This window comes from Manis pentadactyla, chromosome 9 (assembly GCF_030020395.1).
Source record: "Manis pentadactyla isolate mManPen7 chromosome 9, mManPen7.hap1, whole genome shotgun sequence".
NCBI classification, from domain to species: Eukaryota; Metazoa; Chordata; class Mammalia; order Pholidota; family Manidae; genus Manis; species Manis pentadactyla.
Genome location: NC_080027.1, coordinates 83,306,357 through 83,334,249, shown reverse-complemented (window position 1 = coordinate 83,334,249; position 27,893 = coordinate 83,306,357). Strand labels below are relative to the sequence as shown.

At 37.2% G+C, this 27,893-nt stretch overlaps 1 protein-coding gene across 5 annotated transcripts in view; it reads right to left on the bottom strand.

Annotated features, from left to right (window-relative positions):
• Positions 1–27,893, bottom strand: part of TTC17 (tetratricopeptide repeat domain 17) — a 160,679-nt gene that overhangs the window by 104,435 nt on the left and 28,351 nt on the right. For 4 of the 5 annotated variants that reach the window (XM_036891710.2, XM_036891711.2, XM_036891713.2 and 1 more), the window contains exons 6-15: positions 20,204–20,313; positions 19,492–19,636; positions 18,515–18,654; positions 17,028–17,188; positions 15,488–15,600; positions 13,506–13,652; positions 12,041–12,156; positions 11,719–11,884; positions 10,415–10,492; positions 9,971–10,195 (exon numbers count right to left, since the gene is read on the bottom strand). In XM_036891710.2, coding sequence (XP_036747605.2) covers positions 9,971–10,195; positions 10,415–10,492; positions 11,719–11,884; positions 12,041–12,156; positions 13,506–13,652; positions 15,488–15,600; positions 17,028–17,188; positions 18,515–18,654; positions 19,492–19,636; positions 20,204–20,313 — 1,401 coding nt within the window. The remainder of the gene's footprint in view (positions 1–9,970; positions 10,196–10,414; positions 10,493–11,718; positions 11,885–12,040; positions 12,157–13,505; positions 13,653–15,487; positions 15,601–17,027; positions 17,189–18,514; positions 18,655–19,491; positions 19,637–20,203; positions 20,314–27,893) is intronic. The other variant, XM_057507569.1, reaches the window with a different exon arrangement.

Below are 27,893 nucleotides of genomic sequence, written 5' to 3'. Positions count from 1 at the left end.
AGGCTTAACAACACGCTCCTAAATAATCAATGGATCAATGACCAAATCAAAATGGAGATCCAGCAATATATGGAAACAAATGACAACAACAACACTAAGCCCCAACTTCTGTGGGACACAGCAAAAGCAGTCTTAAGAGGAAAGTATATAGCAATCCAAGCATATTTAAAAAAGGAAGAGCAATCCCAAATGAATGGTCTAATGTCACAATTATCGAAATTGGAAAAAGAAGAACAGATGAGACCTAAGGTCAGCAGAAGGAGGGACATAATAAAGATCAGACAAGAAATAAATAAAATTGAGAAGAATAAAACAATAGCAAAAATCAATGAAACCAAGAGCTGGTTCTTCGAGAAAATAAACAAAACAGATAAGCCTCTAGCCAGACTTATTAAGAAGAAAAGAGAGTCAACACAAATCAACAGTATCAGAAACGAGAAAGGAAAAATCACGACGGACCCACGGAAATGCAAAGAATTATTGGAGAATACTATGAAAACCTATATGCTAACAAGCTGGGAAACCTAGGAGAAATGGACAACTTCCTAGAAAAATATAACCTTCCAAGATTGACCCAGGAAGAAACAGAAAATCTAAACAGACCAATTACCAGCAACAAAATTGAAGCGGTAATCAAAAAACTACCAAAGAACAAAACCCCCGGGCCAGATGGATTTACCTCGGAATTTTATCAGACATACAGGGAAGACATAATACCCATTCTCCTTAAAGTTTTCCAAAAAATAGAGGAGGAGGGGATACTCCCAAACTCATTCTATGAAGCTAACATCACCCTAATACCAAAACCAGGCAAAGACCCCACCAAAAAAGAAAACTACAGACCAATATCCCTGATGAACGCAGATGCAAAAATACTCAACAAAATATTAGCAAACCGAATTCAAAAATACATCAAAAGGATCATACACCATGACCAAGTGGGATTCATCCCAGGGATGCAAGGATGGTACAACATTCGAAAGTCCATCAACATCATCCACCACATCAACAAAAAGAAAGACAAAAACCACATGATCATCTCCATAGATGCTGAAAAAGCATTTGACAAAGTTCAACATCCATTCATGTTAAAAACTCTCAGCAAAATGGGAATAGAGGGCAAGTACCTCAACATAATAAAGGCCATCTATGATAAACCCACAGCCAACATTATATTGAACAGCGAGAAGCTGAAAGCATTTCCTCTGAGATCGGGAACTAGACAGGGATGCCCACTCTCTCCACTGTTATTTAACATAGTACTGGAGGTCCTAGCCACGGCAATCAGACAAAATAAAGAAATACAAGGAATCCAGATTGGTAAAGAAGAAGTTAAACTGTCACTATTTGCAGATGACATGATACTATACATAAAAACCCTAAAGACTCCACCACAAAACTACTAGAACTGATATCGGAATACAGCAAAGTTGCAGGATACAAAATCAACACACAGAAATCTGTGGCTTTCCTATATACTAACAATGAATGAACAGAAAGAGAAATCAGGAAAACAACTCCATTCACAATTGCATCAAAAAAAATAAAATACCTAGGAATAAACCTAACCAAAGAAGTGAAAGACTTATACTCTGAAAACTACAAGTCACTCTTAAGAGAAATTAAAGGGGACACTAACAGATGGAAACTCATCCCATGCTCGTGGCTAGGAAGAATTAATATCGTAAAAATGGCCATCCTGCCCAAAGCAATATACAGATTTGATGCAATCCCTATGAAACTACCAGCAACATTCTTCAATGAACTGGAACAAATAATTCAAAAATTCATATGGAAACACCAAAGACCCCGAATAGCCAAAGCAATCCTGAGAAAGAAGAATAAAGTAGGGGGGATCTCACTCCCCAACTTCAAGCTCTACTATAAAGCCATAGTAATCAAGACAATTTGGTACTGGCACAAGAGCAGAGCCACAGATCAATGGAACAGACTAGAGAATCCAGACATTAACCCAGACATATATGGTCAATTAATATTTGATAAAGGAGCCATGGACATACAATGGCGAAATGACAGTCTCTTCAACAGGTGGTGCTGGCAAAACTGGACAGCTACATGTAGGAGAATGAAACTGGACCATTGTCTAACCCCATATACAAAAGTAAACTCAAAATGGATCAAAGACCTGAATGTAAGCCATGAAACCATTAAACTCTTAGAAGAAAACATAGGCGAAAACCTCTTAGACATAAACATGAGTGACCTCTTCTTGAACATATCTCCCCGGGCAAGGAAAACAACAGCAAAAATGAGTAAGTGGGACTATATTAAGCTGAAAAGCTTCTGTACAGCAAAAGACACCATCAATAGAACAAGAAGGATCCCTACAGTATGGGAGAATATATTTGAAAATGACACATCCGATAAAGGCTTGACGTCCAGAATATATAAGGAGCTCTCACGCCTCAACAAACAAAAAACAAATAACCCAATTAAAAAATGGGCAGAGGAACTGAACAGACAGTTCTCCAAAAAAGAAATACAGATGGCCAACAGACACATGAAAAGATGCTCCACATCGCTAATTATCAGAGAAATGCAAATTAAAACTACAATGAGGTATCACCTCACACCAGTAAGGATGGCTGCCATCCAAAAGACAAACAACAACAAATGTTGGCGAGACTGTGGAGAAAGGGGAACCCTCCTCCACTGCTGGTGGGAATTTAAGTTAGTTCAACCATTGTGGAAAGCAGTATGGAGGTATATCAAAATGCTCAAAACAGACTTACCATTTGACCCAGGAATTGCACTCCTAGGAATTTACCCTATGAACGCAGCAATCAAGTTTGAGAAAGACAGATGCACCCCTATGTTTATTGCAGCACTATTTACAATAGCCAAGAATTGGAAGCAACCTAAATGTCCATCAATAGATGAATGGATAAAGAAGATGTGGTACATATACACAATGGAATACTACTCAGCCATAAGAAAAGGGCAAATCCAATCATTTGCAGCAACATGGATGGAGCTGGAGGGTATTATGCTCAGTGAAACAAGCCAAGCGGAGAAAGAGAAATACCAAATGATTTCACTTATCTGTGGAATATAAGAACAAAGGAAAAACTGAAGGAACAAAACAGCAGCAGAATCACAGAACTCAAGAATGGACTAACAGGTACCAAAGGGAAAGGGACTGGGGAGGATGGGTGGGTAGGGAGGGATGAGGGGGGGATAAGTAGGGGGGTATTAAGATTAACATGCATGGGGGGGTAGGAGAAAAGGGAGGGCTGTACAACACAGAGAAGGCAAGTAGTGATTCTACAACATTTTGCTATGCTGATGGACAGTGACTGTAAAGGGGTTTATAGGGGAGACCTGGTATAGGGGAGAGCCTAGTAAACATAATATTCGTCATTTCAGTGTAGATTATTGATACCAAAAACAAAGCAAAAAAAAAAAAAAAAAGGCAGTTCCTGTGTGGTAACCTCCAACGAGTTCTACACAAGGGTATAAAGGGCATATAAAAGTGTAGGCAAAGGGTCTGTTTGTGTTTATACAGAGGATCAAAGCCTAATTGGGCTACCCCGAAAATGAACTAAGATACGATATGAAAAAGAACTTCCAACATCTGCACTCTCTGGAAGACTCATGCCAGAAGATGATCATCAAAAAACACCAACAAAGATCCACGCACTGCTACAGCTGTAGATGCACTCATCCCACCAGTTCCTGGACTTGCCATGGGAATGAGGAAGGAGATATCTAAGCTGGCCTGTGCATACAGTAAAACAACAAATTTGACTGGATCTATATTGTTGGAACTCAACCAAGAATTTGGAGAAGTGCAAATTGTAGCGCTCCAAAGTCTTACAACTACAGACTATTTACTGTTAAAAGAACATATGGCATGTGAACAGTCCCCAGGAATGGGTTGTTTTAATTTGTCTGATTTCTCTCAGACTGTTCAAGTTCAGTTGGACAATATCCACCATATCATAGATAAGTTTTCACAAATGCCTAAGGTGCCTTAATGGTTTTCTTGGTTTCACTGGAGATGGCTGGTAATTACAGATATGCTTTGGTTATGTAACTATACTCCTATTATGTTAATGTGTGTGCGCAATTTAAGTAGTAGCTTAAAACCTATATATGCTGAAGTTACTCTACAAGAAGATTTGTCAAAGAAATAATCAATCTTCCCATGTTTTCTTCCGCCTGCTACTTCTATAGCTTTTCTTCTTCCTTCCTAATTACAACCCTTAAATAGAATTCGTGCCTCATATCAAATTTACCGAGTATCATAACTCCTCCAAGTGGTAAAGATACCTCAAGACAAATGCTGGGCATAGAAGCCACAGGGCATAAATATGCAAAGAAGTAAAAAGCTAACCTTTTCAAACAATACGGCTTCCCTCTCACTTACCAACTTCACATTTCCCTGTATGGCCCCGGAAGATGACTGGTTAGCCAGAGACGGGTAAGATTCCTCAAGGGAGGAACAACCTAAGACAGGCACAGTCGCAGGGGGGCTATCAGGTGAGAAATTGGGGATCAACAGAGGTGAGGCTTAGAACCTCACCCCCCCTGTTCTGAGAGAAATCTTCTGCATATGTGGATGTTTTATTGCCCTGGTCTAGCTTGGATTAACACATAGTCTACAGGCACACACCTCATCATCTACATTTGCTCTCTTACAACACTAAACTATGTTTTCTACCTTTATCTTGCATCTACCTACCACTTAAGCATTTTATTAAAAATAATAATAATAAAGAGAAATGTGGTATCCACATATAAATCAAGTATAAAAACCAAATGAGTACTCATATTTGAACTGACTGTTTAGAGTTCATAATGCATGAGCAAAACCGAAAGTTTCTGTGATGACTGCCCTTGTACTGTTCACCATGTAACTTATTCATTATGTAAGAATTTGTTCTACATGTAAGAACTTGTTTGTTATGCCTCAGAAGATTGGAGACTGACGAAAATTAGGCTTGGGGTAGATTAAGGATTGTGCATTGAGCATTGACTCCCCTATACAGAATTTTATTGTCGTTAACAACCATTTGATCAATAAATATGAGAGATGCCCTCACAAAAAAAAAAAAAAAAAAAAAAAAAAAGGACAGACTTCCAATGGTAAAATAAATAAGTAACCGGGATGTAATGTATAGCATAAGGAATATAGTCAAGATATTGTAACAGCTTGGTAGGGTGATAGCTGGAACCTAGAATTATGTATATAAATGTTCTACCACTGTGTTGTACACTTGAAACTAATGTAATGTAATACTGTGCGTCAACTACCCTTCAATAAAAAATAATTATTAAAAAAAAAAAAAAAAAAAAAGCTTCTGTACAGCAAAGGACACCATCAATAGAACAAAAAGGTTCCCTACAGTATGAGAGAATATATTCGTAAATGACAGATCCGATAAAGGCTTGACATCCAAAATATATAAAGAGCTCACGCACCTCAACAAACAAAAAGCAAATAATCCAATTTAAAAATGGGCAGAGGAGCTGAACAGACACTTCTCCAAAGAAGAAATTCAGATGGCCAACAGACACATGAAAAGATGCTCCACATCGCTAGTTATCAGAGAAATGCAAATTAAAACCACAATGAGATATCCCCTCACACCAGTAAGGACTGCCACCATCCAAAAGACAAACAACAACAAATGTTGGTGAGGTTGTGGAGCAAGGAGTGGGAATGTACACTGCTGGTGGGAATGTAAATTAGTTCAACCACTGTGGAAAGCAATATGAAGGTTCCTCAAAATAGACTTACCATTTGACCCAGGAATTCCACTTCTAGGAATTTACCCTAAGGATGAAGCACTCCAGTTTGAAAAAGACAGATGCACCCCTATGTTTATCGCAGCACTATTTACAACAGCCAAGAATTGGAAGCAACCTAAGTGTCCATCAGTAGATGAATGGATAAAGAAGATGTGGTACATATACACAATGGAATACTACTCAGCCATAAGAAAAGGGCAAATCCAATCATTTGCAGCAACATGGATGGAGCTGGAGGGTATTTTGCTCAGTGAAACAAGCCAAGCGGAGAAAGAGAAATACCAAATGATTTCACTTATCTGTGGAATATAAGAACAAAGGAAAAACTGAAGGAATAAAACAGCAGCAGAATCACAGAACTCAAGAATGGACTAACAGGTACCAAAGGGAAAGGGACTGGGGAGGATGGGTGGGTAGGGAGGGATAAGGGAGGGAGAAGTAGGGGGGTATTAAGATTAACATGCATGGGGGGGTAGGAGAAAAGGGAGGGCTGTACAACACAGAGAAGGCAAGTAGTGATTCTACAACATTTTGCTATGCTGATGGACAGTGACTGTAAAGGGGTTTATAGGGGAGACCTGGTATAGGGGAGAGCCTAGTAAACATAATATTCGTCATTTCAGTGTAGATTATTGATACCAAAAACAAAGCAAAAAAAAAAAAAAAAAAAGGCAGTTCCTGTGTGGTAACCTCCAACGAGTTCTACACAAGGGTATAAAGGGCATATAAAAGTGTAGGCAAAGGGTCTGTTTGTGTTTATACAGAGGATCAAAGCCTAATTGGGCTACCCCGAAAATGAACTAAGATACGATATGAAAAAGAACTTCCAACATCTGCACTCTCTGGAAGACTCATGCCAGAAGATGATCATCAAAAAACACCAACAAAGATCCACGCACTGCTACAGCTGTAGATGCACTCATCCCACCAGTTCCTGGACTTGCCATGGGAATGAGGAAGGAGATATCTAAGCTGGCCCGTGCATACAGTAAAACAACAAATTTGACTGGATCTATACTGTTGGAACTCAACCAAGAATTTGGAGAAGTGCAAATTGTAGCGCTCCAAAGTCTTACAACTACAGACTATTTACTGTTAAAAGAACATATGGCATGTGAACAGTCCCCAGGAATGGGTTGTTTTAATTTGTCTGATTTCTCTCAGACTGTTCAAGTTCAGTTGGACAATAACCACCATATCATAGATAAGTTTTCACAAATGCCTAAGGTGCCTAACTGGTTTTCTTGGTTTCACTGGAGATGGCTGGTAATTACAGATATGCTTTGGTTATGTAACTATACTCCTATTATGTTAATGTGTGTGCACAATTTAAGTAGTAGTTTAAAACCTATACATGCTGAAGTTACTCTACAAGAAGATATGTCAAAGAAATAATCAATCTTCCCATGTTTTCTGCCGCTTGCTACTTCTATAGCTTTTCTTCTTCCTTCCTAATTACAACCCTTAAATAGAATTCGTGCCTCATATCAAATTTACCGAGTATCATAAATCTTCCAAGTGGTAAAGATACCTCAAGACAAATGCTGGGCATAGAAGCCACAGGGCATAAATATGCAAAGAAGTAAAAAGCTAACCTTTTCAAACAATAAGGCTTCCCTCTCACTTACCAACTTCACATTTCCCTGTATGGCCCCGGAAGATGACTGGTTAGCCAGAGACGGGTAAGATTCCTCAAGGGAGGAACAACCTAAGACAGGCACAGTCGCAGGGGGCCATCTGGTGATAAATTGGGGATCAACAGAGGTGAGGCTTAGAACCTCACCCCCCCTGTTCTGAGAGAAATCTTCTGCATACGTGGATGTTTATTGCCCTCGTCTAGCTCGGATTAACACATAGTCTACAGGCACACACCTGATCATCTACATTTGCTCTCTTACAACACTAAACTCTGTTTTCTACCTTTATCTCGTATCTACCTACCACTTCAGCATTTTATTAAAAATAATAATAATAGAGAAATGTGGTATCCACAGATAAATCAAGTTTAAAAATCAAATGAGTATTCATATTTGAAACTGACTGTTTATAGTTCATAATGCATGAACAAAACCGAAAGCTTCTGTGATGACTGCCCTTGCGCTGTTCACCATGTAACTTATTCACTATGTAAGAATTTGTACTCCATGTAAGAATTTGTTCGTTATGCATCAGAAGATTGGAGACTGACGAAAATTAGGCTTGGGGTGGATTAATGATTGTGCATTGAGTATTGACCCCCCTATACAGAATTTTATTGTCGTTAACAACCATTTGATCAATAAATATGAGAGATGCCCTCACAAAAAAAAAAAACAAACATATCTATATATATAAACACACTTCCAATTGTAAAATAAATAAATAACCGGGATGTAATGTATAGCATAAGGAATATAGTCAAAATATTGTAACAACTTGGTATGGTGATAGCTGGTACCTAGAATTATCATGTATATAAATGTTGAATCACTGTGTTGTACACCTGAAACTAATGTAATGTAATACTGTTGTCAACTCCCCTTCAATAAAAAAAAATAAAAATAAAAAAATAAATGCAAGTGAGAGAATTTAGTGAAAAAAAAATGAGTATTTTTAGACCTTGATTATGGCAAAATATATTGGCACAAATCTTTTGGTGAATTGTTTGGCTTTTGTATCAAAGCCATCCAAATATTCATTCTCTTAGTGACTTATTAATTCTATTGCTAATAATCTTTCCTAAGAGGATTATCTAGAATACAGAAAAGAACTTATGTAGAAAACAAATATAGGTAATAGCTAAGCACTGTCAACAACCTCAACATCCAAAAACAGAGGTGTAAGCTGTGATACATCAATTCATGGAACCTTTATACAACCATTAAATTAATGGCTATAAGAACTACATAGCAATAACATTTTTTTAGTAGTAAGTTTTAGAGATCATCAGTATAGCAGATTTGTAACACTACGAAATATTTGCATAGAAGAAAAGTTTGTAAGAAAATATTTCCAAATGTTGACAGTTGGGGGTGAGATGCTGACTAAGGGGTATTCTGGGGCATCTACCCTAATCCATTGACTTATCTTCCTATTCTTGTTGCAGTGCCACAGTATTTAATAACTGAAATTTTAGTATACTTTTCAAATACAGAAAGGCAACTAATCTCTAAAGGAGCTGTTTTTTCCTTCAGAAGAATACGGTCTAATTGCCTCAGCTGGTGGCAGTAGAAAGTGAACAATGAGAAGTATCAAGGGGAATACAGCTGTGTTTAGCCTTCCACTTGGGTGCCCACTTCATCACATCCTATATATTGCATTTGTTCCCACTACCTGAACCTGACATAGTAAATATCTGATAAATATTTGATGTACTTCTATGGCAACTTGGCTTGTTGTATACTATAGCAATTGTAAACTTCTGCTTAAAGTCCAGTTGTGGATTTATGTATTTCAAAGGAAATTCTTAAAAGGCGATATTTTCTTCTCATACCTAAAAAATTACTTCAGGATCCCTCAAATAAACATTAACCATTCATGCACATTTCCTCTAAAAATTTCTTTGGATGTAAAACTTAATGAACATTTAGACACCAGGTATAAAAGAGATTTATTTGTAACTACATTTATTGTAACTGTATGTCATCAAACCGAAGATGTCATTAGCTGTAACATGCATTGTCATTTCAGAGATGTTAAAATAAGAAGAAAAAGAAGTGGCATCTTAGAAACTATGAAATAGAGTAATTAATTACAAAGCAGTAATGGGAGGTTCAGGACATGAATATCAATCCATCTGTCTATTATCAAAATAACCTTTAAACCGTGCTCTGGCTTGGTTAGTAAAAGATCTATAAATTAAAGTTATAAAACAGTGTAATATTAATCAGTGTGCATGCTGTGATGAATAAGATAAGGAACCAGATATTTCAGACTGACATAAAAAAGTGGAAGTATATTTTCAGCAGCTATTTTATTATTATTTAAATGTTTCTAAAAAAATTGTATAATTATAAATTTCACTCATTTGAAATAAACAAACACATCAAACATAAAACAAAATCTGTTTTATGCCCTCTGAGAATATGCAAATTCTACTCTGAAAAACAAAACATGAGGTTTTTTTTATACCCTTCCTAGAAAAATATAAACTGTGCTCTGTATTTGAGTTACCTCAACATAGCATATGGAGCTACAAAGAAATGTAAAACCTTACCTCAGAGCTATTGATGGTCAAAGCCTGAAGTAGCAGCTTAGTGGCATCAAGATGAAGGCCATAGTGAATCAAAAGGTTGGCCAAGTTCACAAGAGGAATGTCCTGATATTGAAGTGGAGCCAAATTCAAAGCCCTCTGAAGACAAGCAAGAGCGAAAGTGCTATTTCCTACTGCTCTCCAGTAGAGTCCGGCTTCATTGAGTATCAGCCAGACAGGAGCATTTGGCTGAAAAACCCCAAAATACTTCAGTTAATATAAGAATACAGTATTTGTTTTAAAAGGGTTTTTAATACATTATGATGCCTAGCTCTAGTAAACAACAAATAAAAGTTAGCAAATATTTCAACTACCCAATTCTGATGAACTTTTAGTTACAATTTACTTTAACTTTTAATTACAATTACTAAGCATTTAAATTTCAAATGTGTAAAGTAGGTGACTCACCTTATTAATAGCATGAAATAAGAAAGAACCAATTTCTTCTTCTGGGATAGTATAGTTATTAATACGGGAAAGCAAAATCTGAAAACATCAAAAGGAAGACTGACTCAATTAAAAATAACATGGAAGACATTTGAATAGATTTTCTATAGATAGCAAAAAAAATAACATGGAAGACATTTGAATAGATTTTCTACAGATAGAAAAGAATTTCTATAGATAGCAGTCTTTGCTTGAGTACCTCAGGAACAGCTAATTTAAATAAATATTTATAATCATATACATAACATGAGGTCATTGATAAATATCAACAGATGTTAACCTGCTCACATGTATGCCCTAGTTTCAAGTAAAAGAAGTTAATGACATATACCCCACACACTTTTAAGGTGCTCTACCACATCCCACTTAAGTCAATCTAAGGGTCCAGAACCAAATGAGAAATTACTCCAAAGACAATGGACTGATATAAAAAAATCTGCTATCTTGCCCATCTGAAAAAGCACCAGATCCTCAGTTAATCTATATTCTTGCAGATTTATGTAACTATGAGCAACTCTGAGGTAGGGATCATAGTCTATTTATCTTTGTATCCTTGTACTCCAAACAGTGCCTGGCACATAATATTTTTTGCCTCAGTAAATGTTTGTTGAATATAAGTGGTAAAACTCTTCATAGTCCTAAAATAGGTTGTTTTGATGGCCTGTTTTCTCTGTAGAAAGGTAATTTTTTCATTTGTATCTATGGAATGGTATACAACACAGAATTTACACTCAGAAATAAAACATTCCTAGTTATACATAACTAATAGGAAAGAAAAAAGCATAACAGAACTTATTTATAATGTTTATAAAGTAGTTACCAAATCCATACAAATTCCTAAGGATCTCATATAAGACCAAAGCAGGGTTGATAAGGCCAGGGAAAGAGAATCTTCAAAGCTTCCAATTTATACAAACTTCTGGAGGCTTGAAAGATGCAGAGCTAAATTGAAGTGGTCAGAATGACTTCCATTTGATTGACTCCATAAGGTAAACAGAGTTCTGTCACTCATCTTTGTGGCCCTCTTGGTTAAAGGAACAGTACTTAGGTGGTTGACGTAAGTAGCAGCCCTGTGGAACACTTTCCTGGCACTCTGTCAATAGCATGACTGACTTCTTAATGATTTCACCAATTCTTTAACTCTATCTTTCATTTTATAACTTAAAGCTCAACAACTGCCTTCTCTCAAATTTTTGTTCCACTGAAGAGGCTTGTGAAGTCACCCAGAATGGACGCCAATAAACACCAGCCTAAGGGAGCCTTACTTTTCGTGCATGGTCATCTGGCATTTTGGCTTTCAGATCCATGCGGACCTCTAATTCTTTGACTAAGTAGGACAGAGTCTGGCTTTTTCTGAAGTCAGTTATGGAACAGTCAGGGGTTTGGGCCTCTTCCTCTGAAGAATAATCATCACTGTTGAGCTCGTGGATCCTGGCACAAGAAAAAGGAACAAGATTCATATTTCCAAAGTTTGGGTGACTGCAAGATAAAGACTTAACCTTTCAAGTCCAAGGCTGGTGCTCTCAAAGAACTGCCAGATGACAATCATGCAGCATCAAGTGCCTTGCCAAATCCATCAGCACTTGCCTGAGTCCTTTGTTTTCTGGAGGCAGAAAATATGTTGGCAATTCCCCGCCAATAGGGACTCTTGGATAGCTTTCTACACAGTCTGCTCTTTTAGGCCACAGAATGTGCTGTTTGTCCTAATGAAGAAAAAAAGTTTCTCATAAATTTCTTTGGATTCGATATTTCGACATGCTAAATGAACTTTTAAAAGAATATAAATATACTAGGATAGCTGAACAGTAATTTAGTATTTTAACAGATGTAGACACTGTAGTAGATTTTAAAATATTCCTTCTATTGAAGATTATTTGTCTAAGTCAGTAATTCTACCTGCTTTATCATGGACTGGTTTGGGATCAGACAGGCCTAAGTCAGTAGAGCCAAAGAGACACAAAGAGAGGCCTGCTTGGGGCTTCTGGGAAAGAAAAGGCAGTTTTAGTCTCTTAGGTCACATAGGAACAAAAAACATGTTGCTCCACTTACTGCTGACTGTCACCTCAAGACCACGAGAAAGATAAGCTTTAGGATAAAACCAAGACTGTGAATGGCAAACTGAAAAATGGGAAAGAAATGGGTCACTGATGACATCACTAGGCCACTGAATCAACCAAGCCTGGACTCTGTCCTATATCTGGACTTCCTGTAATGAGGCAACCTTTCTTTTGTTAGGCTTATTTGTGGTGGAGTTTGTGAACTAAACCTGAAAGCATACATAAGCTTATAAAACTGACAGAGAAAACTATTTTTCCTTGAACTAAGACACTTCTTTGCCAATGCCGGTTTACCAATCGTTTTTTTTATTTATAGTGTTCATTTTTCTAACTGTAAATAACATGTACCAGAGACTTACTAAATTTATATCATGAAGCTATCGAACTGGTGAATCTATTATGTATAATTAAATCTAAGTGGCTGTACTAATTGTTAGAATAAAAACTTGATTAAATTCTGAAAATTTAGTAATGAATAAAAAATACATGGTGTCTGTCCTTATACCTTGGTAATCCCCATTGGCTAACATGCAGTTATTTCTCAGCCAGCTTAGAAATATCTATTTATTAACTTATTATCTATATCTTCTGCTTGAATATAAGGTCTAACAGAGCAAGGAACTTATGTACTGTACTCATAGATGAGCCTGATACACAGTTGGGAGCTTAATAAAAGAATGCTGATTAAATAAGTAAAGTATATACATACAAGTATATATGTGGGTCAAGCTTAGAAACTTGTTAGGGTTGGTAATTATACTCAGAACTTAAAGCTTTGAACTGAAATCAGCTGGTATGTTTATCTGCCCCACCGGATTAGGAAGACCTCAAGGCAGACCCTGTCTTAATTACCCAGCAGAAAGTTTTCCACTGAAGAAGTTTATGAAGTGCTTGCTGTGCCACTGCTAGGGGCCACATTAATCAGTGAGGGTGCAAGACACTGCTTTAAAAAATTTTGTTTGAGAAAACTCCTATCTCCTCTTCTGTTAACTTACCCTATATGCATTAGAATCACTGCCCCAGATCCAGAGAATGGAACGGGCTACAGGAGAAGACTTGACCAAATCACTGATGTCACTTTGATTTGCCTGAACATCAAAGTTCACAGACATCATACTGGAAGTTGATGAATCCTCACCAAACTAGAAAATGAAAAGAAAAGTTCAATCAAACTGGAAATAGACACAGAGTTTTGGCTGAAATTTAACTCAGCCCAAAAGTTAGTGAATACTCAACATTAGTTAAGAGAATCAGAAAGTAGGTCAGTAATAGAGCAATCAGATCTTCTCATTTCCAGAACTGTGCCACAGCAGATCCTCCCAGGTAATGCAGAGTTGGCAGCTTTCAATCAGCTATGCCACTCCAGTATGAGAAACATGGCATGGATTGTTTTCTTGTTCCTTTACTTTCCTTCTATGACTTAGTATCTTTAGGTTTCATGACTAGCTGCTTTAAAGGTTTCGTTCATTATACCCTTTCTCTACTTAGACTAAAGTGATCACTACTCTGTAAAGTTAGTGTAGGAAGTAGTATATAAAGTAGAAGCAAGGGAACTTAAGAAAGGGTTCTTAAAGAGTTTAATATAACTATCATTTAGGCATTACAGACTACTGAACAATCAATTCCAAATATATATAATCTCCTTCCAAACTAGGGTAAAATAATGTTTGATAGTCTCACAAGATACCATGCATGGTTCCTGTGTTTTTCTGAAACCATGTTAGATAAAGAGAATGGGACCAGGATGGGATGGGGTAGAAAAAATATGAGAAAAAAGGATAAATATGATAAATTTGTAGCTCTATGCCTTTATGAATAGAAATGTTTCTTTCACTTTACAGTGGCGATGCAATTTATAGATATATAACAGTGGAAGCTACATTGGCATAGGGCAGTTTTCCAAATGGTCTGTCTTGAGACCATGTTTTCCAAAAGTCACAGTGACTATCAGTCTATTTCATTTCTAAGTATTATTTTTTTTTCCCCCTTAAAATTATTGGATTTAAGATAGGATCTACAATTCCAGAGGTGTAAGTCTGATCTTCCTTTACTACTTTTGAAACTCAAATATGGGATATTGCTAGAAGTTGGTTCACAAAAATCATAGGAAGCTTTCAGTCTCTAGTACTACTTCTCCCCCTAAATGGCCTCTAGTTTTGTTTCTTTTTCCCAATGTAGTCTGGGTTTTTCCAGATTAAAGAATCCTAATTTTTCATTGTTTGTCCTCCTACAGAAGCTCTCCTGACCTCTTATTTTAAATACTTATCTTTGGAAATTTCTGTATCTATGATTAAGTACATGATGGGTTTCTTACCAGATAGGACAAATGCTATTTTATTTCCAATATCCTTTTGGATGATACTTGAAATTCAGGTAGTGCTGTCTATTCAGCATTGTTACATGCTTTTTGGTATTATATTTATATATTATTTCTTCCCAGTTAGGCTAGGAATGTGTGTGTGTGTACGTGCATATGTGTGCATACATACAGAGACGGAAGAAAAGAGAGAATATATGCACCTAGCAATGCTAGTTAGTAAGTATTTTCTGTTGATAATGATGCCTTTCTTGGTGTTTTTGGTTGAAGCAACATAATTGGACTAATGACTTCAAGGAAGGAGCATGGCTACTCTTCCCCAGTTTTAAATTATATGTCTTACTCTAATAAGTTAAAAGGGGAAATGAAGGATTTCAATTAAATAGTAATAAGAGCTTAGTTCTAGGTCTCATGGTGAAAGGAGAAAAGAAGCATATACATATGAATAGATTATATACAGCTAGTACTTTGGGAAAAAGAAATGTCATTCATGGAGTAACTGAGTGCTATCTACAAAATCTGACTTCATCAACATAACAGACACTCCAAACCCTCAATGACAGTCACAACTTTTAGGGATCAAATATACAAGGTGGGGAAAGAGATATTACTCTTAGATACACAAAAGTTATAAGAACTCAAAGACACCAAGATAAAGACCTGAACATAGTCCACATTTTCAAAGATATCTCCACGATGGTAGCGCACAGGTTGGTCCCACTGGCAATGTAAACTATGCTGCTGGTTGACAAGACGGCATATCTGATGATTTCCTGGAATAAGAAAGGAAATTACAATTTGTGAGAAATATCAGCAATGCCAATATGATTTTCTTAATCTAAGTCTCTTGGTCTCAACCCTGTATTCTTCAGAGCCTAGCAGAATACTTACACAGAGGGTGCTTATGGGGAATACTCATTAATGATTAACTAAACTGAATCATTCTAAAGAAGCCTTGGGTTCTCCACCTATAAAACAAAGGGGGCTCCACTAGATAATCACTGAGGTATCTTCTGGCAATTACACTATATGATTATAAAATCTACTGATTACATGTTTTAAAAGACTTTGGCCATCTTTCTAGAGAGAATTTGCTTTGTATACTTCATAATTCTGCTGCAAATCTGTAATATAAGAGCTGTGGTTGCATTTCAGTATAGACCAAGCAATGTAAACAATCTCAAGGACTGAACATACCTTTTGCCCACTCAAAACAGCAGAGAAAACTTGTTGTGGATTATAAATGGTCACAGCCAACGTTCAAAGGTTAAGAGGGTTTCCAGACCAATGTATTTATCAAGGGAGAGGAGTGTAATAAAAGGGATTCCATTAATTTACTCTTTGGTGTCAAGCTGTCATATCTGCTCCCTTAGAGTTTAGTAAGAAATGAAATATTCTGGATATAACCTAATCACTGGATATCTTGTCAACCCAAGCTCCCTTAGAACAGTGGTTCTATTTTGGGGTCACAGACTCTTATGAGATTTTAATAAGAGAAATAGACCCTTTTCCCAGAAAAAATTAAAATTGTGTACATATACAATATTGTGTATAGTTTTGGGGAGGATTTCAGAACCCCCTGAAACTAATTCATTGACCCAGGTTAAGAATTACTGCTTGATATAAATTCTAGTCTAAAGCTTTACTTCTAAAATAAAATATCTGTATTTAAGGGTGCAAGAAGAAAAAAGATGTTGAACTTTATTGTTGGCTGGAGAATGTGGATGTTTCCGGGGTGTGACTGGCTTGCATTCACTTGATGTAGGGCTGTGTTACTGTGTTTTCAGATCAGCAGCAACAGGCATCAAATAGGAGCTTGTTAAAGATACAGAATCTCAGGGCCCACCTCAGAGCTACTCAATCAGAATCTGCACCTTAACAAAGATCTCCAGGATATTGATATGCATATTACAGTTGGAGAATCATCAGTGTAGGTCACAGAGGACAAACAACCATTATTAGGACTCCTAGAATCTAAAAGATTTGTATTTTAAAACACCAATTTAAAAAAAGCTAGGGGCATGAAACGAGTTCCTCAGGCCTGCTGGTGTACCCACTGTGGTGCCTCTTGATTTGAACATGGAGGGAAGTCATGGGCACAACTTTATACTGTTTTATGGCTACGTGAAAGTTACAAAAGTAAAGCAAGCTAGACGTGAGTTTCCTAACCCATCTTCAATTGCCTGGAACCAACACTTACCTAATTGTGCCTCTTTTGCCATCTGTGTCTCATGAATGATATTTCTTAAGATTTGCTCCTCCTGTATCAGCTTATGTTTTTCTAGGATTTCCTGCTGTCTTAGGTAGTGGTCATGCTGCTTTTGATACTCTTTCAACTCATTCAGTGTTCGCTGGAGGGATCTTAACATTTTTTTAACACCAGGAAAAAGTTAGAGCTTTAAAATTGTGAATTTTGAAACCCACTTACATGCATAGATTTTCTGGTTCTCAGCAATTCTCTTTTTTTTCTTTTTACTTTTAAACAACTACTGTAACATAAGCTCAAGAATAATAGTGCTAAATAAATGGCTATTGTTTTATTAAAACTTGTGGGCAAAAAGATGGATGCAAAATTCTTCCCTTAAATACAAGTATTTTGATATTAAATCATGTATTGGATGTTCTGGTACCCAAAAAGACACATTAATAATATACTATAGACCTTTACATATTCAATAACTCTATTTCTCTCCACAAAATTTGTATTAGTCTTAGAGACACTAGTAACTTGGTTTACAGATTTGGTAAAAAACACAGAAACTTTGCTTAGAAAGGAATACTCTATACCACTTGGTATCAGTAAATTGGCTGCCTGATTATATTTAGTCACAAAAACCTCATTACCTATTACACTGTAACATACGGAAATTTAGGAGTTATACAGATTGTATAAGAGAACCAATTTGCTCAGCCAGGACAGGTTCTGGTCAGGTATAACAGAAGCCAGATATAAATAAGTAATCTGTCATTCTTTCCTTTTCACTATATTATGCTTTAAACAGATTGGAAAATAAGCAAATATAAAAGTTTAATGAATTTCAAATCTCCATGTAATTCTCTAATAATCAAAGTACATTCAAAATGTTGAAGGCTTATTCTATAAGAGATGAACACTTATAAGTTATACAAAGATTCTTAATATATTTTAATTAACTATAATGCAAGGACTCAAGACAACAGAATCCTATTATTATACAACTTCCACAAATCTGACGGAAATGTGGGCCAAATATGTCTCTCAATGTTACTTAACTAACGTAATAACCCAACCCTAGGAGCCAAAGGGGAGAAAAGATCAAATACAGCATGTGCAAGTGATTTTACTGACAGAGTATTTTATAGAGATAAAAACATAATCTCCACAGAATTATGGAGTATTCAGCAATAGCACCACCCCCTCCATCTGACTTCATAAAAGTAACTGACCAAAATTGTAAAGATCTAAATGACAGCATTTACGGCACACATTCTCTAGTTCCTGGAATCCATGCTATTAGAGATTCCTCTACACAGCTACTGAATTATACTAAATCTCCTGAATTTGGAGAAAAGGGTCAGGACCAGCAGTCGTAAGAAGTTGTTATTCTTAATTCTAATGTACAAGTTAACACAGAGATCACCCTACACAGGTCTAACCTAAGGTCCTATGGTACTAGTGCCTCAGTGTGATTTTTTTTCTCCCATTACCTATGTTGAGCTTCCAGTTTCTGCTCAAGTTTTTGCTGACACAGGACAGCATGCTTCCTTTTTATAGCTTGTTCAAACCCAGGTTTGGCCTGCAAAGCATGGTCATAACAGAGTACTGAGTGGTTATATTCCCCAAGCATCTGAAGAGACAAAAACAAACACGCACATACACACACACACACAGGGGAAAATGTTAGCCATGGCCCTGGTTGCATCTGTCCAAACCACCTAATGACTTGTTAGATCAAACCTACATCTCATTCTACAGTGAACATTATTTTGATCAGGGACTAAATCTTCACGACACAACGGCATGCTATACGATGGTTTAACTGGAATGTACTGCTATCTTAAGAGATGTACTCTGCAGAAATTTAATATTCCTATCAATTAAATTATTTTTGTTTTTAGGTAAGGACAATTACGATACATTATTGTGTTGAGGTATTTTTCCCCGATTTATTTCCATCCTGTAAGATAAATTCTAGCCGAAATAAGCAGGCGAAGAGAGGCAACAAAGAGCCAGGTAGTTTATTTGAATACAAATACCCCAGTCTATAGAAATGGAGGCTGGGGAATTTGCAAGTAAGTAGACAGGCAGCGAGTTTTTAAAGAAGGTAGGGGGAGGCAGAGCTCAGATTTACAGTGGTGCGAGGATTGGCTAGCCCAAGGCACATTTTTCAGGTTGGGAGGGGGCAGCAGCCGGGGACTTTTGGCACGTCATCAGTGTCGGATGTGCTCGCTCCTCCCATCAGTGCTTCCAGCCTTACATTTCAGGAAATCTCGCCTGGGTATTTGCGTTCAAATAAACTACCTGGCCCTTTGTTGCTTCTCTTCGCCTGCTTATTTTGGCTAGAATTTATCTTACACATCCCCTTTCCCTTGTTTGGACCAAAAGAGAAAGGGAAAAAGTGATTTTTAGTTGGGAAAAAAAAAGAGCAACTGGTTTGTCTCATGAAACAGAAAGGCGTATTTACTGCGTATATATTTCCCAAAGTGTAATAGCTGGTGAAGAAGTCACTGTCATCCAGAGCCGCATGGACTACGACAGCAGCGTCAGCAGAGAAGTGCGCCCTGTGCAGAATGTTTGCCAGGTTGACCAGGGCAATGTCTTTATTGCGCCTAAAGGAGGAGAGATGTAATCAGATGTTAGGAGCCATGATTATATAACTACCTGACAAGGGAAAATTACATTCAAAATTATTGTGCCTAGGAAAATAACTTTGAGTATGCTTACAGATGGAGAAAATAATTTAAGAAAATTATAATGTTTCATTTTTACATAACTGATGGTGCTTACTCAATCTGATAGCTACAATTTTGCCACAAAAATAAGGTCTAACAGACATTTTACAATTTTAAAATGTATTTAGGGCTTAATTTTCTCTGAGAAAAATTTAATTTATGATAATTTCTCCAGTCAAAGTCCTTGCATTCAAGTCTCAAGTGACTCAGACAGTGTCCATATGATGTTTTTTTTTCCTTAATGGAAGTCAGATATATATTATGTTAAAATCATTCCATACTCATTGATGCCTGTCACTTTTTGCAATGGGACTAGTTTCTTTGAACAGGGATTGGGGAGAGTATAAGCACAATACAATGCTTCTTTTGTTTTCTTATGTATTGTTTCTTTAACAGTCCTGACTTATGTGGAAAATGAAGAGGTTCTGAAGGGAGGAATCATACCTGGAAGAGAAGTGAAGTGCTCGCATGGCACATTCCACTACCTGATATGGCTCATTCTTTATTCTCCAGTAAAATGAAGCCATGTTATACAGTACCCATGAGGAAGAGTTCTAGAGATTAAACAAAACGACAATCAAACACAACTCAAGACAGTTTCTTCAGCTTAGAATGTTCAAAATGAGCACCTTTACTACTCTCTCTTCAGAAATTTAAGATGAAGACTTATGATAGTAGTGATAATGCAGAAGACAAAGTACAAATGAACTACACCTGTCAAAAGAGCCTCTTGATCATCAGCTGAGCAAGTGCATTAAACTGTCATCTCCACAGAGAAGCCATCCAACTCCAGGCTCTCATTCCAAGGGGCAAATAAAGCTAAAAAGCCCACCATGTGGCCACAACTTGTTGGGTCCTATTTCAGGATGTTAGAAATCCTAATTAGAAATACCAGTTGCTCTAACATAAAATTCCGGAAATTAACATCATGCAAAGTTTCCTATTTACTATCTGAATGAAGGTATATACATAAGCAAGCAACAGGCTTATCCTTTGGTGAAAGATCAATTTTTATTGTCATTTTCTAATGTGTTCAGAGTCTAATTCAAACCTCACACTATTAAAAACTGAATCTTTAGGTATATGATAAGTGTACTATTTAGTCAAGTTAAACAGAAATTCATGTAGGTTTGCTTCTTCTGTGGCTGGGATTCTTCCAAATAATGTCCCCTAACATATACTGAATTTCAACCACAGAGGTCAAAACGCTAAACTGGATCATGACAAAAACTTAATGTAAGTACATTTAAACCCAAGCAGAGAAATTTCAAATTCAGCATGGAAAAAAGCCATAGAGTTTCAGATAGCCTGGGAAAAATATGTATGATCGCAAACATTTAATATCTTTAATACACAGAAAGCTCATAAAAAATCTAAACAGAAAAAAAAAAAACTAAGAGAAAAGGGGCCAAAAATATGAACAATTAAAAAATACAAAATAATGGCTAATTAATTGGTGAAATGATGTAAGACTCAACAAAGAAACAAATTTAAAAGATACAAGTTTTCCCTTTATAGACTGGCAAAGATTAAAAAGAATGTCAATACTCACTGTTGGCTACACTGTGTATTAACTTCAGATATTAACTGTAGGAATGTTAGGTTACTACAGCATTCCAGGGGACAGTCTGACAACATGACAAAAGCCTTAAAAATGTGATTACCCTTTGACCCCCACAATCCCACTATTAAAAATTTATCTTATGAGAGTAACTTTTAACTATAAAGATGTGTAAAAATAAAAGAATATATTATGAAACAGTAATTACCTGAGCTTAATTCTAATTTTTACTTTTCCTTTTATAGATTTTTTAATACAGCATGAATTCATTAGAGGAATCAATAATTTTACTTTAAAATAGTTATTTTTAATGCTAAACCTAAGTATAATCCTTATTTAATCAGCCTTAAATACTCTAAGGAAGTGTATGATTTTTGAATAAGTTTAATGTTTGCAGCACCACATGTGACTGTTTAACGGATATGTATGACATTTTTTCACAACTAACTTACCACTTAGGTTTCACTCTCCTTCTGAGAAAATTTTCTTTCAAATTAAAAAATGCTTCGATTTTTGCATCCTATGTTCAGACTTTATATTGTGAATTGGGACAAAAAATATCAATTAAAAATTCTACATAAACTACTGAATTAATCATGATATGCAGAATACTCAATAACTCATAGTATACTGGAAACAAGACAAAAAGAAACATGTAAAGAAAAACCTTTCTGTAAAATTTCTCCTAAACTCTCCCCCAAATCTATAAATGTTTGAAAGTCACTGTTAATTATTCTCTTATTCTCAATACTTTTTCCCTTGGCTCTTAGAATACCACATCTTTCTGGACACCCATTTTGCTGGTCCTTCCCCCTCTATTGGATAACTAAATGTAAGAGAACCCAGAACTCAGAGTGGCCAAATTTTTGAACTTTACTCTCTCTCAGATGACCTTATCCAGTCTCATGGCTATAAATACTCCTTATTTAATAACTATTCCCTATATTCCCAGCTCTGACCTCTCCTGGCATTTTAGCCTCATAGATATTTCAAATTTAACATGGCCAAACATCCTCTATCTTCTAGTTTTTGGCCTCCTTCAGTCATTTCTCCATGTAAGTTTAAGAGTGCATTTTTTAAAAATATTAATTGAATTATGTCATTCCTCTGCTCTAGCTTCTTACATGCTTGCAATAAAATTCAAAATCCTAACCCAGGCTTTCAGAGCTGTACATAGCCTGTCCCTGGCCTACTTCTTTGGCTTCTTTCCCTATTATTCTCCCCTTTGTTCACCAGGTTCCATCCAGCCTTACTGACCTGAATTTAATTACATCCCACCAAATCCATATGTGAAAGCCCTAACCCCTAATGTGACTGTATTTAAAGATAAGGCTTGTGAAAAGGAGATAAAGGTTAAATGAAGTCATAAGGGTGCGGCCCTAATACACCAGGGCCATTCCCTTTGCAAGAAGAGGAAGAAACACCAGAAATTTCTCTCTGTCTCTGCACACATACCAAGAACAGGCCGTGTAAGGACACCATGGGGAGAAGGAGGACATCTGCCAGCCAGGATGAGAACCCTCCCTGGGAACCCAATGAGCTAGCACCTTGATCTTGGATTTCCCAGCCTCCCGAACTCTGAGAAATAAATGTCTATTGTTTAAGCTCCCCAATCTGTGATGGCAGCCTGAGCAGCCTAATATGCCACTGAGTTCACTAAGGCTTCAGGGCCTTTGCTTCAGCCTAGAATGCTTATCATTGATCTCTGATTTTTGGTTCCTTCTTCTCATTTAGGTGTCAGTTTAAATTTCAACTTTCTGGAGAGGATAACCGTAATTGTTCAATCTAAAGTAGCCTCTAAAGTAGTAGAGAGTAAATATTTATCCTCTATTTTAATTTTCTATAGAGCACTTACCACTATGATCTACTTTCAACTAACCATCCTCTGAAGGATATGTTAAATCCTAGGCCAGTTTTCCCTTATCACTCATCAAGTTCTGGGGATGCAATGTTTTATATTACCTTCAGGAAAACAATATGAAGATGGTAACTCAACCACAAAAACAATCAAATGTGTGTATGTGTGTGTGTGTATATATATATATAATTTGAATAAACATATAAATATAAATGTATTTGAATAAACTGTATATAAACTTTGCAATTATACACTTCACTTAATACTACTATAACACAGCTTAGAAAGTAGCCTGCATTTTATGATACTCATTAGGCATACACAAGAGGAAAAACTGTTTTCTAAATTCCCACATTAGCCTGAAAGATATATTTAAATTCTTGGGTCCTATTACATAATTCCCTAATTCATATTCTTAAAGAGGATATTCCTGGAGGTGCTCAAGATGGAGGCATGAGTAGGCCAGTGGAAATCTCCCCCCAAAACCATATATATTTTTGAAAATACAGCAAATACAACTATTCTTAAAAGAGAGACCAGAAGACACAGTACAAGAGCCAGGCTACATCTACATCTGCGATAACTCAGCGCCTCATGAAGGGGTAAGATACAAGCTGCGGCCTGGTGGGATCCGTGTGCCCCTACCCCCGACCCCAGCTCCCCGGTGTCAGAGTGGGGAGGGAATGGGAGCTCAGGACTGCTAAATACCCAGCCCTAGACATCTGCACTGGGAGCGCAGACACACAGTGCATGGTGTGCTGGATACTTGGGAAACGTAACAGTAAAATCTGCGAACATGTCCCAGCAGCTGGCACCCCTGGAACAAAAGAAAAGCGAGTGCTTTCTGAAAGTCTTAAAAGGGACAGGGGCCTCAGAGCTGGACGGAAGCTACCTGGCATACTCTGCCCAGCAGCTAGTAATCCTGGGGAAATTCATGCGCTCCAGCCCCCTGAGAGGAAACGCAGCTCTGAAGCCCCTCATGGCGATAAACAGCCTCCTGCCCATTACCCTTCTAGCACGGTCCCACCATAGCAGGGGAACAGCCTGGGAGCAGCCGCATCCACAGCAACTGCCCAGAGCCTCCTCCGCAGCCGCCCGGGCCAGACTCAGAGGCCCTGCTGCTGCGCACATACAGAGGTGGCTGGGACAGGGCGCCAAGGGATGCTGTTCTCGCAGGAGAGCACATACGGGCTACCTCACCCACGGAGGCTCAGGAAATAAAACTGGAAGCTGCTCTGAGGAGGGCAAGGCGACCAGCAAGCAGGAAGGGACTTTATTCTCCCAGCTAACACATGCGTCAACTGCCCACGACTATCTCTATCGCCATGAAAAGGCAGAAGAATCTGATCCAGTCCAGAAACACCCAGACAACCCCTGAGAGGGAGCCTGGGGAGATAGATTTAACCAATCTTCCTGAAAAAGAAGTCAAAATAAAGGTCATAAACATGCTGATTGCCCTGCAGAGAAATATGCAAGAGCTAAAGGATCAAGTTAGGAGGGAGAATACAGAAATAAAACAATCTCTGGAAGGACTTAAGAGCAGACTGGATGAGGTGCAAGAGGCCATTAATGGAATAGATCAGAGAACAGGAACCCAGAGAAGCTGATGCAGAGAGAGATAAAAGGATCTCCAGGAATGAAAGAATACTAAGAGAACCGTGTGACCTTCCAAATGGAACAATATTCACATAATAGGGGTACCAGAAGAAGAAGACAGAGAAAAAGGGATAGAAAGTGTCTTTGAAGAAATAATTGCTGAAAACTTCCCCAAACTGGGGGAGGAAATAGTCTCTCAGACCATGGAAGCCCACAGAACTCCCAACACAAGGGACCAAAGGAGGACAACACCAAGACACATAATAATTAAAATGGCAAAGATCAAGGACAAGGACAGAGTATTAAAGGCAGCCAGAGAAAGAAAAAGGTGACCTACAAAGGAAAACCCATCAGGCTATGATCAGACTTCTCAACAGAAACCTTACAGGCCAAAAGAGAATAGCATGATATATTTAATGCAATGAAACAGAAGGGCCTTGAACCAAGGATACTGTATCCAGCAGGATTATCATTTAAATATAAAGGAGGGATTAAACAATTCCCAGACAAGCAAAAGTTGAGGAAATTTGCCTCCCACAAATCACCTCTACAGGGTATTTTAAAGGGACTGCTCTAGATGGAAGCACTCCTAAGGCTAAATAGATGTCACCAGAGAAAATAAAATCACAGCAAAGAAAGCAGACCAACCAAATACTAATTAAACACAAAAAATAAAATCAAGTGTCCACAAAAGCAGTCATAGGAAACACAAAAGAGCACAGAATAAAACACCTAATGTATAAAGAGTGGAGGAGGAACAATAAGGGAGAGAAACAAAGAATCATCAGACTGTGTTTATAATAGCTTAATAAGTGAGTTAAAGTTAGACTGTTAGATAGTAAAGAAGCTACCCTTGAACCTTTGATAACCACGAATCTAAAGCCTGCAATGGCAGTAAGTACATATCTTTCAATAATCACCCTAAATGTAAATGGACGAATACACCAATCAAAAGACACAGAGTAATAGAATGGATAAAAAAACCAAGACTTATCTATATGCTGCTTGCAAGAGACTCATCTCAAACCCAAAGACACACACAAACTAAAAGTCAAGGAATGGAAAAAGAGATTTCATGTAAACAATAGGGAGAAAAAAGCAGGTGTTGCAGTACTTGTATCACACAAAAGAGACTTGAAAACAAAGAAAGTAACAAGAGATAAAGAAGGAAATTACATAATGATAAAGGGCTCAGTCCAACAAGAGGATATAACCATTACAAATATTTATGCACCCAACACAGGAACACCTACATATGTGAAACAAATACTATCAGAATTAAAGGAGGAAACAGAATGCAATGCATTCATTCTAGGAGATGTCAACATACCACTCACTCCAAAGGACAGATCAACCAGACAGAAAATAAGGACACAGAGGCACTGAACAACACACTGGAACACATGGATCTAACAGACATCTACAGAACTCTACACCCAAAAGCAGCAGGATACACATTCTTCTCAAGTGCACATGGAACATTTTCCAGAATAGACCAGATACTAGGCGACAAAAAGAGCCCAAGTAAATTCAAAAAGACTGAAATTCTACCAACCAACTTCTCAGATCACAAAGGTTTAAAACTAGAAATAAATTGTACATTGAAAAAAAAGTCTCACAAACACATGGAGGCTTAATAACATGCTCCTAAATAATGAATGGATCAATGACCAAATTAAAACAGAGATCAAGCAATATATGGAGACAAATGACAACAACACCACAATGCCCCATCTTTTGTGGGATGCAGTGAAGGCAGTTCTAAGAGGAAAGTATATAGCAATCTAGGCCTATTTAAAGAAGGAAGAACTATCCCTTCTTTAGTCTAAAGATGAATAGTCTAAAGTCACAATTATTGAAATTGGTAAAAGAAGAACAAATGAGGCCCAAAGTCAGCAGAAGGAGGGACATAATAAAGATCAGAGAAGATATAAATAAAATAGAAAAAATCAATGAAACCAAGAGCTGGTTCTTTGAGAAAATAAACAAAATAGATAAGCCCCTAGCCAGACTTATAAAGAGAAAAAGAGAATCTACACACATCAACAGAATCAGAAACAAGAAAGGAAAAATCACGACAGACCCCACAGAAATACAAAGAATCACTAGAGAATACTATGAGAACCTATATGCTAACAAACTGGAAAACCTAGAAGAAATGGACAACTTCTAGAAAAATACAACCTTCCAAGACTGACCAAGGAAGAAATAGAAAATCTAAACAGACCAATTACCAGCAACGAAATTGAGTGGTAATGAAAAAACTACCCAAGAACAAAACCCCCGTCCAGATGGAGTCACCAATGAATTTTATCAGACATTTAGAGAAGACATAATACCCATTCTCCTTAAAGTTTTCCAAAAAATAGAAGAGGGAATACTCCCACACTCATTCTATGAAGTCAACATCACCCTAATACCAAAACTAGGCAAAGACCCCACCAAAAAAGAAAACTACAGACCAATACCACTGATGAACATAGATGCAAAAATACTCAACAAAATATTAGCAAACCAAATACAAAAATACATCAAGAGGGTCATACACCATGATCAAGTGTGATTCATCCCAGGGATGCAAGGATGGTACAACATTAGAAAATCCATCAACATCATCCACCACATCAACAAAAAGAAGGACAAAAACTACATGATCATCTCCATAGATGCTGAAAAAACATTTGACAAAATTCAACGTCCATTCATGATACAAACTCTCAACAAAATGGGTATAGAGGGCAAGTACCTCAACATAATAAAGGCCATATATAACAAACCCACAGCCAACATCATACTTAGCAGCGAGAAGCTAAAAGCTTCTTACCTAAGATCGGGAACAAGACAGGAATGCCCACTCTCCCAACTGTTATTCAACATAGTACTGGAGGTCACAGCCACAGCAATCAGACAAAACAAAGAAATACAAGGCATCCAGATTGGTAAGGAAGAAGTCAAACCGAACCTGTTTGCAGATGATATGTTATCGTACATAAAAAATCCTAAAGACTCCACTCCAAAACTACTAGAATATCTGAATTCTGCAAAGTTGCAGGATACACAATTAATACACAGAAATCTGTTGCTTTCCTATACACTAATGATGAACTAACAGAAAGAGA